Below are 14,721 nucleotides of genomic sequence, written 5' to 3' on the forward strand. Positions count from 1 at the left end.
CCAAATGAACTCTAAATTTTCTCTCAAGATCTTGGGGACAGAATATTATCAGGCACTTTAAGAAACAGCTGTTTTTTTTACCAAAGGACATTCTGCAATGCAAAGCATATAGCATTGCTCCAGAATAATTTTCAGGGCTTGTGTAAAATAATTCATAAACCGTAAATAAATCCATATATAGCCAAAATAACAGTTTTCAAAATATGAAGCTTTTTCTCCTCTTCCTGTGAGCACCCAGCAATGTTTGTACAACACAGACACCTACCTTTTGGTTTTCTTTCATTGTTGTCAAGGTTCAAGAACTTTCTGTCTCTCTCCGAGTCCTCATTTCTCAAGCGGTTTAAAATTTCCTCCAGTGTTTTGACAATATCAGCAAATGAAGGACGCAACTTTGGATCCATCTGTGAATGCACACAAATCAAGTCCACATGGGTTTGTCCATGCTATTCTGCTTACACAGTGGACAGAGAGAGGGACAATCTAAGGAAACTGAGGAAATTCAAAATGGCTTTAAGTGTATTGTCATTGCAAAAAAAAAAAACTACAGAAAGAAGGGGGAAAGCAGTATTCTATTACACCACTCACAGTTAATAATCAATTTTTAAATATTCTATGAAAAAGAAAAAATTTAAATTGAAAATGTGGGAAACTATCAGATTCATGGCGTGTGAGGGGAGTTGGTTGGTTTGCTTGAAACAGCTTGGATAGTTCAGGATTTCTTTCTGGACTCTGGTTTTCAAACAGAGATTATGTACCAATGTTATTTCAAAAGGATTACACAAAACAACATGGCTATGTCAGTCTTTAAAAGATTGTAATTATCCCATCATCTCCTTGTGGCTTTAGTTAAAACACACCTAAAATGGCACTGCTGATCTTAAAGCTGAAAATGTTGTATTTTTCCATCTCTTAATTAGCCATACAACTCAGTGTACTGGTCTGTCTTGTAAGGAAGCAAGGGTGGTTATATAATTTGACAAAGTTATAAATTAGGAAGAAGAAAAATCCATCTTTCCCAGGTAAAATATTCCCCCTGGTCATCAATATGTATTAGTCTGTATTTCTCAGTACTTATTTCGTCTCAGTATTTATTTATTCACTTTAGCAGATAGAGATCTCTAAACAAAGTCCAACACTAAAATTGTACCACAGGGTAAGCAGCTTCCTTTGAGCAGTAACTTTGAAAACATTTCATAATTTTGAGCATTGACTCTGTATCTATGTCACAGGCTTAACTACTGTAGGTAGCAACATCTAATTCAGCAGCTGAAAGTTAACTTCATTCCAGTAATAAAAACAATTCTGCTTGACCTGATTGCTGTTTCCAGCCTGCTAAAGGCTTTCTCAGAGTGGACAAGCCCAGACAGATCCCACCACTACAATGGGAACAGTAGTGCTTTGTACACAACAAACCCCAAAGACCTCCCTGATACTGCCCTGCAAGTTGTTTGAGATGGATCCTTCTGAAGACAACTGGTATGATCAGCAATGCCAGAACACCTTCTAGCAACAAGGGGTAAGGTCTTAAAAATTCCTATGAACAGTAACAAAAATCAAACAAAAAAACCACACTCGAAGAATTCAACAGCAGCAAGAAAATTGTTCTAAAGCAGCAGCTGGAATTTACTGGCATTGGAAAGCATTTTTCTGCGTTCCCTATTTCACTGAAAGAGTAGGGCAGGGGCAACACTGAAGTACACACTGTACTCTGACAAACTTGCTAATTTGGGAATCTTACGGAGCTGCTGCAAGCTACAGGAAGTTAGAGGAAGTAAAAGAGCTCTCTATTTTAATTTGTGCTAGGTAAGATCCAAGACAAGAGCAGCAATGGAAAAGTTACTCAGAGCAGTATTTGCCTCTTCCATCCCTCAGCAGTCCAGATTCTGCTCAAATGGAAGAGAAGGTTCCTTCTCAAAGCAGCAGTTGCCAACAGCTTAGCTCATCCTGGTAGGCTTTTTGCATGATCGTTTATGATTACATTTATTAAATATTCCACAGGTAGGCTTATAATTGTTGGGTTCTTGCAGGTGCTTATTTACAAACCCCCACACTTTATAACAGTAAGTTAAATTTTAATCCACTACTCATACATGTCAGTTTTTACTGGTTTTCTTAGGGTGCCTTAGAACACATTTCCTGGCTGTAGAGAATCCCAGGGCTTTGCACATTAGTTCAGCTGGGCTATACAGTTCACACCTTGTTGACCTATTAAATAATAAAAAGGTACACAAATATCCATGTCTCAGAGAAAACTACCACACTGAGGCACAGCATGCTTAGGAAGATATAAGAAAGTCTTATCTGTTTACTCCGTTTCCCTTCTCCTAGGTGAGTGGTATGTGAATTCCAGCATGCCCCACACTGAAATCAGCATATTAATGGCTGGATCACAAGACAGTAATTTCCATTTCAATTCAGCAAAGGGACATTTATTATACAGGAAGCTGCATTTGACAATAATGAGTAGGAGAAAACCCTTTTTCTCTGAGCACACCAAATTTTACATGAGAATATAAGGTTACTGCCCCTTCCTTCATGAGAAGCTTTACTCTGAATTTCTGAGCTGAAAAATTGCTTTGACTCATGCACCATGTGTTTGGATGCAATACCATTTCTGGAGTCTGCAGGTGGGAGCTGAGCTTTCCAAAGTCAAATCCTACCTCTAACCAAACCCTTTAGTGCTCATGTAATCAAAGGGCTTCATAAACACGAGTGAGATGTACCCCTCCAGGTGAAGCAAGCTCTGCTGTACTAAGGTGAAATAAGAGGAGTTAAGTAGCTCATGCATAGTTAAGTTCCACAAACACTTTTAGAATTAAATTATACTATGTGGTGCCAAGAGCAGCAGTCACTGCCCCCATTCTCACCTTTATACCACTCTCCCCTTGAGCATGGGCTTTTGTACGGATACAAAGTAAAGAGAGACATCAGGTCAAAAATAACCACCAAAAGCACAAAAAGATGAGACTTCTTAAAAGCACTCACTTGGACACAATGCTGGCATCAGTTCCAGCACAGCCTGGTTGTGAATCCAGGGCCAAGTTATGCGCAGTAAAATTTTTTAAAGTTGCCTCTACTTAAGTTGAGCAAACTGGACATTCCCAACTTCAGCTGAATGTGGTGGAAGCTCAGGTTCTCTTATTTTATATAAACTGGTTTACTATACATTGGTACTAGTAACTCTGTTACAGGATAACCAGCAGAAGAGATCTACTGCCCTGGAGTTTTTGCAATAAGGAGCCAGGAAGGTGTCTACTATCAAAAATTTACTTGAATAATTGCCAGAAAAATTTCTCCATACAGCACATGGCCCATAGGCTTACAGATATTAAATCATTTCAGTCACAGTTTGGATTTTATGACACAGGCTAAGCATTTGGATGTCAAACCCCTTTTCCAAAAGGCATCATACAGACACTTCAGAATAGTTTAATGCCTGCTCTTATTTTGTTTGTCCCCTCTGTTTATAAGAGCAACTCAGTCCTTCTTTCATAGCTCAGTATGTCTGCACCCAACAACAGCTGGATTTTGTCAGCCCGAGGGTTAGCCAGTGTCAATGGCATCCAACTGGTTATGGTCAGCCTGAGCAGCCTGCAAGAAGCTGTTCAGTGTGCCAGACCTGTTTGTTTGGCATGACAGAACACAGAATTGCAGAAACACAAGACAGACCTTTGAGCAAGGGGAAGGGAAGGATTATAAAAACTGAAAGGGACTTCCTGGGTTGTCAGAAGGTACACTGCTTCTAGAGGTAGGCTCTTCAAGTCTCTTCTGTAAATGTTTTAAGCTTTATCTTCAAAAACCAGAGGGATTTAGAGAACTCCAGTTCAGGCCTCTCCCCTTCAAGTAAGATACTCACATTACAGCAGTTGAAGGCCAGCTGGAGGAAGTCAGGAGGACAGTCTCCCACCATGTGCTGGAAGGAATCATAATCTAATCCAAAATTCTGTACAAATGACAACAAAGTGTAGAGAAATAAATGAGGTCTTCTATCTAGCTCAAAGCATCTTCTTTTAGGGGGTCTCTGTGTGAAGTTATCGGGAACCACATAACAGAGGAGTTTGAGAAAACATCATGCACACTCCAAACTGCAGCATTTGCAGTGGGGATTACTGATACAGGATAGCTGTAAGAGAATGGGCTGACATCAAAGCCCATCCTTCTTCCTGGATTCAAATGCAATCCATTGCACTTGAAATGTTGCCCACGTGGATTTGGAAACAATACCATATAGTATGATGTTTCACTGTAGTGATTTTCATAGTGCAAATTAACAGCCTACTCCAAAACCAGAGGCTTTGCTATGATGGAAATGTATCAGTTAAAATGGCTAACTTTTCAGTGGATGGTAGACTGGTAATAGAAATTATCCAGTTCCTTAAGTGCATGTCTATAAAATCTGAAGAGCAGACTAACAAAATCTTTCATTTATTGCAGTCTGAGACTTAAGCAATTTTCCATTTTCAGCAATGGAGGGGGATAGACAATTTGGAATAACCCCACAAAGGGTCAAAAGCTGCCCTGTAGATGGGACGAATAAAGAAAAAAGTATCTTTAGTCAGTCAATTATAGCTCAGATCCACTGTGCTTAGCAGAGTTCACACAAAAATAAGGGTTAACTTATTTTAGCTGCTGTTAACACAGCTCCTGCCCCTTTCACAAGGAGCGGGGGCTGCTTAGTGCATACAGAATGCTAAAATGTCTGTTGTGAAGCTGGCAAGAAGTCTACATGAGCTATCACTCCACAAAAGGAAGAGTTCGCATTGCAATGCTTTCAATGTCCTGCCAGTTAGGGGCAGAAAGGATTCCCATGAGGATTGCAGCTGCACAAAGTGTCTGAGAAACTGTCTTCAATGGAGCTTCCTACAATAACAGCATAAAGAGCAAAAGCCTTTTACAGGCTATTTTTAATGTCACACCTATTCATCCTATCTTTGACAGCAGTGGCAGAAGTTCTAAAGGCTGAGCTGTTATCATGGCAGACTCACCACCTCCCACCCAATGTTATAAACAAAACCACTCACCTCTGTGCGAGGGAGATAGTCTGGGTCTGCCTGTATTCTTGCTATAATCTCACACAGAATTATGCCATAGGAGAACACATCAGCCTGAGAGAGAAAAAAATTAATAGACACATAGTTCAGCTATGAATGCTCAGCGTCCTTATCTGCCACTGAGTTTCTCTTTACCCCAAATGGCTATCATGAAACAACTAAACAACACCATAGCCTCAAACACTGAGCAACTGCATTAAAGCTAACATTTTCCATATGAAGAAACCCATGCTCACAGAAAGCATTCTTGTACAAATAGCAATGATAAATTTAAAATTCAAGGAAAAAAAACCCCACCAAACCACTCTTAATTCAGCAATGCAAAAATTAAAAAAAAAAAAAATTTAAATCCTTCCTTGCACAAAGAATAGTGAAGTTCCACTTGATGTCCTACACATGGGAATAATTAAAAACATGGCCAAAACATGACATGCCCATATATCACTGTGGTTAGAAAAACAGGTTATGAATACATGATTCACAGCCTAGCCAGAACATTAATGCTATTTTTAAGAAAAATTCTATTTTCCTCTTCTCACTTCAGTACCTCTGGAGAAAACTGTCTTCCCAAAGCTTGAGATACCTAGCAGCACTGTATATCAGGTTTAATGTCCATGACATTTAGTAACCACTTATCTGACTACCTCTGGAGCTGCACAGTTCCTCAGATTTCCACCCACCTGAATTGTTCAGGTAATAAAATTTAGGAAAACATGGAATACAAGTCTACAGGGCAGAAGCATGAATCCCTCATCCCTTATCAGGCTTGTTTATATGTCACCTTTCATGCTGATGAGTTATGACATCTGCTTCCTCTTTAGTTCTCCCCATGGTAGGGTCAATGAAGAATGTGGCATCAAAGATTTGGGTACTTTATTATTAATTTAGGTCAATTAAACTCTTTTAAAAGCTTTGAAATGGTAATTATTACATTCATTACTGAGGTAGTTACTGCTTTTCTACAAGTTAAAAGTACCACCAATTAAGCAGAGTACTAACTACTAGATATAGAGAGGTACAGGATGTGGGCTTTTTCACATAAAAGCTGCTCTGGCAGAGCTGAAGTAATGGAGACAAAATCCTCACACACAGAGAATTCTGCAAGTTTACATACAGACCTTTTACTTCTACCCAGATTTCACTAGTGTACAGTAAGGGAAGCAACTTTACTACATTTCTCAGACTTGGTTAAATTAAATTGTGTTAGGTCAATAAAACATTACTATTTTTCAGTATGTGGGGTATTTCAGAATGGAAATAGCATAACAGAACAATCATAAAGCCAATTCTATTTCCATATAAGATTAAACATGAATTACAAATATTAGCTATTTAATTCATACTCTCCCTTAGTCTGAATAATCTACTGAGTACAGAAACATCACAAGTGAAAATAACAATAGAATTTCCATCCTATTAAAACTAAATCTTGCATACTGCTACAGAAGAAAAATATTTGACAACTAACTGCATTTATATCATGTACCTACCTTTTCATTGTAGGGCTCATCTCTGAGAACTTCTGGTGCCATCCAGAAGGGTGATCCCACAACTGGTAACTTCTCACTATATAGATGTGGGACAGATAGGGATGGGAGGTGGTTGGAGAGAAGGAAGAACCATTAATTAAATGCTCAAGCATTGCTACTAACTTTCCCAATCAATTACTCATATTTTCAGTTTAAAGTGCACAGCCACTTTAAAAGAATGTTTTATTTTAAGGTCAAGCTATTCAATATTTTTATTGCCTAACTCTTGACAGAGTTGGCTCCTTCATCTACACATAAAATAATAAAAAAAAACCCATAAAGGTTTGTGGACATCGGTTTTGGGCTAGATGCCAAGTTCTCCATCCATCCAGCAAGACATGCAGGTATCCATGCATAGATGTATATGCAGCTCTGAATGAAGTCAAACTTATTTATTATTAAAATAAAGATTTTTAAATTGTATTAAAAACAATTAAAAATCAAGATCTACCAATCCTTGCTATGGAAAAATTAAAAGTACTCAGAATAGATTTGATTTGAAAAACTTGCAGTTTCCATAAAGCTGAATACTGGGGCCTTAAGAAAGGCTCTAGCCTGTCACCCAGCTGATCTTGAGGGAATACCTATTTAAAAAAGAAAAGGCCTCTGAAGGCCTCAAAATAGTATGGCTTGTTACCAGCTAACTGGAAAGAATAAAGCTACTTTTGAAAATTGAGGTAAAACTAGATAAAAACAAAATAGTGGCTAATAGTGTTAATGTAGCAATTCTATTATGTTGCTGGCTTTAGTCTCAAACGATCTTAACTGTAATCTCAGTTTTCAGGGCATCTCAAAGTTGAGTATTAAGGACACCTTAAGGCACCTGTAGTGTGTTCCTGATTTTGTCATGAGTTCACCTGAATACAGCTGAAGCTTTTAGCACCTCACAAGGTGCTCTGCAGCAGCTACAAGACAGACATTGGCTCTACTTATCAGTAGTTTGTAAATTAAGATGTTCATTTTGTTAAGCTTTTAGATCCAATATTTCACCAATATTAATGCAGACCTTCAGATCTCTCAATGTATGGTTTTAGGATATGTGCAGTTTAAAAACCATGCAGAGCTGAGATCAACTTTTATTGTTTCCTCTGCAGTCAGAAGTGCTGGAAGGCTTTTATTAATTTCACGCAGAAGCACACACTGGAGAAAATCTGACAGCATTTCACAGTCAGAATACTCTGCAATACACAAGTCAATATACAGAGAGAACAATGAAATCCTTGTCCTTGATCTCTCTAATGGAGGGATAACAAAAGGACTATTTTCAATTGTGACAATAGCTTGTGACAGTACTCTGTGCATTCCTTAAATGAATTAAGATTATCATTTTATCCTAGGGAAAAGAAAATTGTAAGCTACTGTTAGACAGTAATTTAATAATTAATTTTATTTTACTCTGTTATAATCCTTAAAAACTAACCCAGAGGTTAAGTAAGAATAATGCTGGAATGAAAATGAATATTGTTTATGAAAGTGCAAAGAAGCTAAAGTTGCTTGAAATCAACAAATGATATTTATTACAAAATCATCCCAATCCAGAATGCTGGACAGTATTATTTTATTATTGTGTTTGCTTTGTGTTTTGTGTTTTTTTTAAACCCAAAATTCCCAGTGCCACCTTAAAAGATCTACCAAAAAGCTTGAGCAAATCCTTTAGTGCTTGGAACATTTTTGAAGAATAAATGTCACCAATAAATATCAAAATGGATAGTAATTAAGGCAGGAACATTTTTGCTATCCAGCCTGCAGTTCCAGACTGAAGACTGAGGGTATTTTTTGAAAATTCTGTACCAGAGTGCAATAACAGCCTCAGGGATCTGGCTCACTAGAACTTCTGACCTGCACTTGTACTACAACTCTCTCTCCATTTAGATTAGCTCGCATACCTGTGATCAGGAATTTTCTCTGCTAAACCAAAGTCTCCAACTATTGCTGAGTATCCATTCTCATCATGTTTGATTAAGCAGTTCTGGAAAAAAAAAAAAAAACAAAACAAAAACCAAACGGAAGAATTATTATCTGGGCATGAAACCTCTGTAGCATTCCAGATTAAAAATAAAACAAGACTACAAATATAGTTTGGAAGATATTCATCTATGAGAAGCTTTTGTCTGAGAGCAATAACCCTTTTTCCCCACCCTCCCCCTGCACAATCACATGTCTATTAAACTTAAGATGCTGCAAACAGCCTTCCACTTAGCTAATAATCCACTTAAAAACTTGCTGAGAAGGCAGGCAGCCACAGGCAGCACATATCCTGCAAGGTTTTAACAAGAATTAAGATTATTTAGCTCCCTTATGCTCAAATATGCAATACATGCTGTTCACTATGACACCTTACATTTTCTCTTTACAATTTGCCTGTACCTGACCAGAATACAAGATCAGAGCAGATTCTAAATGCCTTTGTATGTTTGGCTGCATTAACTACTGAAAAGGAACTCGCTGCTTTGCAATAAACTTCCACCAGAAAATATAAGATGTGACCTAGTTATATGTGCTTTTACAGTCTCAAAAGTCTTTATTTTACATTACCTCATAAGACATTATTTAAGAGAAAAGTAGTAGGGAAATGCTGTCAGTCTTTTCCTTTCAGATGTGCCCTCCAGTGTCAGGATGGAGGGCAACTTAAGGACACACACAGATAATTGTGCTCTAACAGCATCACATCACACACAGGGTATTATCAACTTCTTTTTGTTATTTATTTACAACTCTGAGAAATATGCTTTGACCATTCCAGTGCCACATCTTTTCCCATTTCACCAAACGAATCAATAGCCAATTCCCTGCATTTTGTTCTGTCCGGCAATACATGGAACAAGGCAGAGAATTCATTCCTTTCCCACACGTTGTTCTGCATCCTCCTGCGGGCAGTACAACAGCAGTGACAGGCAGCAAACCCACCGGACTCCTACCGAGTGGTACCCTGCATTAATTAGCTAAACAGCAGGAAACACTTTCTGCCTTTATTGTGCCTGGATATACAAAAGCCCCTCACCGACCCCAGAGCATTAGCTTGTCTGTATAATGCAACTACCAAGAAAAGTGAATCCCTTGTCTAAAAGATCAAGTTCAGGTCATCGCTGTTTACATTATTCAGAGACGATTGTGGCTTAGGCCATGAAGTGAGTTTTCTTCCTGCCAATTAAAAGGTTAAGCGAGCCACTCCTGCAATCGGGTAAGGAAAATGCATGCCAGCCTCTTGAAACACATGCCAGGCTCCTGAGATGCAAAGCTTTATTTGTTTAGCATGACTCAAGTATAATAACTGCAGTTAGTTTGGGGATTCATAAACATGTACTAAGTTAAATCAACTGTGCTTGCCCAAAGAGCAGCAAAGCTTCTCAGTTGCGGGCTTTGTTATCTTTTATCAAAGAGTGCATTCATTCAGCTTGCCTCTCTTTAAACATTTGGTCACAGTAAGTGGACTTAAAACTTAGAACGATAAAACTACTGAAAAATCTTACTCAAATGATTCAGACAAGTGGAATTTCATTGTGTACCACACAGAAACAAGTCCATGAGGACACCAAAGATTTTGCAGTATTCAAGAAGGCAGATAATATTTTATGCAGAAAAAAATTCAGGTTACTTTTCTGCCATAGATTTCTCAGTGACTACAGATGTCTTAATTCAAAGACATTTCTTTAAAAAAACCTCTATAATTCATAATCACTAGTTTTGAAATGTAGGTTTCCTTCTTGCATTTTACCTTTCATTATTTACATTTTATTCATTTTGAGAAGCAAGACTGCGGTACTTAATTTTACCTTCTCGGTTTTATGGATCATTGTCATTCTCCAATAACCCCTGATCTCCAAAATTTTGAGGAAACATTTACGTCCCGACTAAGAACTATTTTCAACGTAACTAAAAATCTGTCTACTGATCTTAAGATCCACAATAATTAACAAGCCTGCTTTGTTACCAAAAGGAAGCTTAAACGAAACATCATCCTGACAGCAAATATTCCTTCAGCTTCTTACCAGCATCTAATCTCATCCCCTTAGACAGCGATACATCAACTGAAGCTGAACAATCCTACCCCCCACCAAGCCCCAGGCAGTCTCAGCTTTCAGGTGCAGCACTGAACTATTATACAAGTAGGTTATTCCTAGATAAATCATACATTAAATCAATGCTGTCTGACAGCTCTGAGCCCCTCCCCAACGAGCAGGATTTGCCTGCAGCAGAGCCAGGCTCCCTTTCAGTGCAAGCGTGTGGAGAGAGCCAACAGCACAGGTACCCCACTGCTGTGGGGTCCACAGGTCCTGCAGGAGAGGCCACCTCACCACGAGAAGGCACCAGGGGAAAGTCTTGGGCAACATTCCCACTGTAGGGTACTGATGAACTGCTCTGTTGTGGTGGGCTGCACAAACTGTTCTCTCTCATTAGTGGATGCTTGTTTTTTGTTTGCACATGAAGGAGCATTGAGTGTGAATTTAAATTCATTAGGATATGTATTCCAATACAAGAGTGACTTTTTTATTCACACTTAAATCAGCCACAGGCAGGTGACATGTACCATACAATAAAATTCCAGTGTCAGTACAAATGCTCACTGTAGTGAAATTAAACTGATTTAATTCATCTGGGGCAAATTTTTACATTGCTAAGCACTGACTTCCGGGAACCCAGACAGAATGAAAGCCCATTGCTAGCAAAATCAGTAGTAAACCCTTTCTACATACACCAGCATGGTCAGATGCCACTTCTCCAGCCTGTACTGCTCATTCAGGGCAAGATTGTGCAGATGACAAAGCTACATTCTGTGCTGAAATTCTCCAAGCAGTCAAGGAGAACCCTCAGCTCCACCATACTCCTTTTCTCCACACTTCCCACCCTAGTAATGCCATTACACAACACTGTGCCAAACCCACAGCAAAGATAATGGAGTTACCAGATTTAAGATGCAATTAATAAACAGGTGACATAACATAGCCCACTGTGGTTCATGTGCACTCAATGAAAGACAGAAAGAATTCACATTCTAACAACAAGATAAATCAAGATCAAAAAGGGACAAAGCTTTCGTAGAGACTAAAAGGTTGAAAAGAGCTTTTGCATTTAATCTAGAGGTGGTATCTTAGTAGGAAAAGCACAATAGCACAAACTGCACTGTTTCTTCTAACAAAGGGATACTTCTCGGTTTCTGTAAAAAATAGTATATCAGGTATGTAGGAGTTCCATTAATGGATTTTAGCTCAGAGATACAAGAGTTCAAACCCCTCACTAGCGTAAAGAGCCTCTCAACAACTGCCTGTGAAATGAAATGCCAAGCAGCTTCACAACATGAGCTTTGAGAAAGCACTTTTGACTTACTTTTGCACTATTTGTATAAGCTGTAAGGCAATAAAACTTGGTGACCTTTTCAGGCTTTCTTTCTGGACCTCTACAGACAGGGATGTTCTTTCCTTTGGCAGCTCACACAGTCAAAGAGGGCAGTATTTGACTTCAGCTGAGTTTTTGAGGGTTTTTTTCCCTCCCAAAATAGGGACCTCATCAGTCCTTCCTGAGGCGGTCTCTTAATAGAAGCAAGGAGCTCTGTACATGAGTCCGAAAGAGTTAACAGAGCTGTTTATGCAGACAGATGTGAAAGAACATAAAGCCCCCTTTGTGTGTTACAGGAGCTTAACATCTGCTTTGCACAGCATAATCCTGCTAAGACAAATGCAATATTCTACTCCCCCTTTTACATAAACAAAAATGAAAAGGGACTCAAGAGTTTCAGAGTTTTAAATAAGTTAGATGAAGAAACATCGTTTCATTTTATGATATTACATACAAGCTAAACTCCTCAGAGATTTTACTGCACTCCAGAAAACACAGAAATGCCACTGCAGTGTCATTTGCAGCCTTCTGATGACTGTTACCAAATTAAAATACTTAAAGGCCAATTGAGATGTATCAGGTGTTCAAAAAGTGCCATTCCCTAGGAGAAACCCCACTGAGAATTAAATGTGTAACAGGAAGTTTACAGTACTAGACACACTTTTGAAACTACTACGCTTAAGGGAGAGAGTCCATTTGGTTCCCGAAGTATAAGTTTAGTATTGAGACTATCATTAGAAATAGCCATCTGCAACAGCTAATTTTTTCAGTGCAAACTATCCAGACAAGAGCTTATTCTAGCACAAAGGGGACCTTGCAACTGTAGCACCAATTATGAGACTCATCAGACAAAGGCGCTGTTCCACAGCCTGGGGTTTATTTTGTTTTAAAGAAGCAAACAGCATACAAGGTAGGAAGGCAGGGCATGTCACTTTCAAGCCCAAAGGCAGTGAATTTATGTTACATCAGATAATCCACAGTAGTTGCTTACACGCATGACTCTGTCCCATAGTAACTGGGACTGATTCTCTCTCAATGACAGAAGGCTGAGCCATTACACGCTGTGAAGTGAAAGCAGATGTTGGCAGGAATACACACACATGCACATGTGTTTATATATATATATGTGCCTAGAGATTACAATTTCTCCATAGACTCTATCATCAATGGAGCTCACAATGTTCCCCAAAACTGCTCACAACCAACTATTGATTATAAAACCTTGTTTTCAATTATACATAATTCTGCAAAACTAAAAGGCATTTGGAGGTTTGCCTGTTTGCTTTTAATCGAGAGTTTTGGTAGTGGATTTTTAGGGAGGGGATGTAAACTGTCAAAATATCAGTCTATGATATCATACCAAATTTGGCCTGTTCTTGACTTGAAACATGGTGAGACCTCTGTATAAGATGCTTCCGTTGCCATCTCTGCAAAGAGTAGACTGGGATAGAGTAGAACAATATATGCTGTGTGAGGAATTTGAGAGCATAACTAAGGTGACAAGTCAGAACATAAGCCCAAGCCAGGGACTGGCAGAGACCAAGACCAGGGAATAAGCCAACGAGACTGGCTGTCAGAACCCATATATGGCTTCATTTCCATTTAAATCTTTTAATGACAAGTCATAAGTGCAGACACTACATTTCTTGGCCTATACAAAGTCCAAGTCACTCTGCCCACACCACTACTCTGTGCAGGCTGCAAATGGCCAGTCTGACCACTTGTACCTTCTGACAGATTCAAGCCAGGCTGCTGCTATCAACTAGGGCAGCTCAGCCTGATCAGCTCCAGCAGCCTAAGCCCAGAGCCCAGGCACTGGGCTGCTCATGACATGGAGAAGCAGCAGCTGTCGGGGCAGCACATCCCTTCTAAGCAGCACTGCCTCTCTTTTTGACACGAGGCCATCGGGAAGGGCATCAGTGGGATATGAGGGCTGACATGCCCCTGGGCTGTCACATCGACTATATTGACCTACATCTACTCCTCTCTACTGCTCTTCCCTCTGGCCTCCTGCAGTATCAGCGCAGTTCTGTTCCTCTCCACATAGTCCAGTTAGGAAGCGAGATCACTCTGCTATATACTAATGGCCCAACCCACTTATTTTCCAATCCTAGATTGGCAGGGGACAGGAACTTTTCCTCCTTTAAATTGTTAGGCATCAAATACATTGACACGTATAATGCTAAGAGCAAGATAACTCTGCTGCCATAACTGACACAGTAAAATTCATGTATCACACTATCCACTCCAGGAAGCTGCAGGAATTAGAGGTTTACCAGAAACAGAAAGGCAGAAGTATGGGTCTAAATTAATTAAAATTAGTAAAATTCATATTAAAAGGGCAGTTTGCAGTGGGCTATCATCCCAAGTGTAACATGTAAAGCATGGAGACATTCCTGCACAGAAAGTCTCAGTTTCATTCTGTTCACACTTCAGTCAAGGCCAGCAAGTTTCATAGAAAAATAGTCCATTCTCCCACCTTGCAAACTCAGTCTGTTCTGACTTTTGCAGATGTCTAAACTCTTGTCTGCCTTCATTTGAATAATAAAGCCATCCCATCAATTAGTGAAGTTTACTGAAGAAAGAAGGACAATACAGAGTAGTATTGAATTTACCCTTGTTCAGTCCAAGTTCTCTTCCAAGGCAAGAGTCCATCACATCTTCCTTCAGCTTGCTCACACACTGACTATTTACTAGTAAGAATGAAGACAACTCATCCTATCATCAGTACAAACCTGGTAAAAGCCAAGGCATATTCTCAAGCAGCAGCCAAAAGCTGTAGTCTGAGAACTATGTTTTGCTTTGGA

The 14,721-nt window shown here is 39.2% G+C and overlaps 1 protein-coding gene across 4 annotated transcripts in view; it reads right to left on the reverse strand.

Annotated features, from left to right (window-relative positions):
* TESK2 (testis associated actin remodelling kinase 2) overlaps nucleotides 1-14,721 on the reverse strand; it is a 75,271-nt gene that overhangs the window by 5,955 nt on the left and 54,595 nt on the right. For all 4 annotated transcript variants that reach the window (XM_053984488.1, XM_053984489.1, XM_053984491.1 and 1 more), the window contains exons 6-10: nucleotides 8,467-8,549; nucleotides 6,542-6,617; nucleotides 5,022-5,105; nucleotides 3,857-3,943; nucleotides 266-401 (exon numbers count right to left, since the gene is read on the reverse strand). In XM_053984488.1, the coding sequence (XP_053840463.1) occupies nucleotides 266-401; nucleotides 3,857-3,943; nucleotides 5,022-5,105; nucleotides 6,542-6,617; nucleotides 8,467-8,549 (466 nt within the window). The remainder of the gene's footprint in view (nucleotides 1-265; nucleotides 402-3,856; nucleotides 3,944-5,021; nucleotides 5,106-6,541; nucleotides 6,618-8,466; nucleotides 8,550-14,721) is intronic.

Source organism: Vidua macroura, chromosome 9 (assembly GCF_024509145.1).
Source record: "Vidua macroura isolate BioBank_ID:100142 chromosome 9, ASM2450914v1, whole genome shotgun sequence".
Lineage (NCBI taxonomy): Eukaryota > Metazoa > Chordata > Aves > Passeriformes > Viduidae > Vidua > Vidua macroura.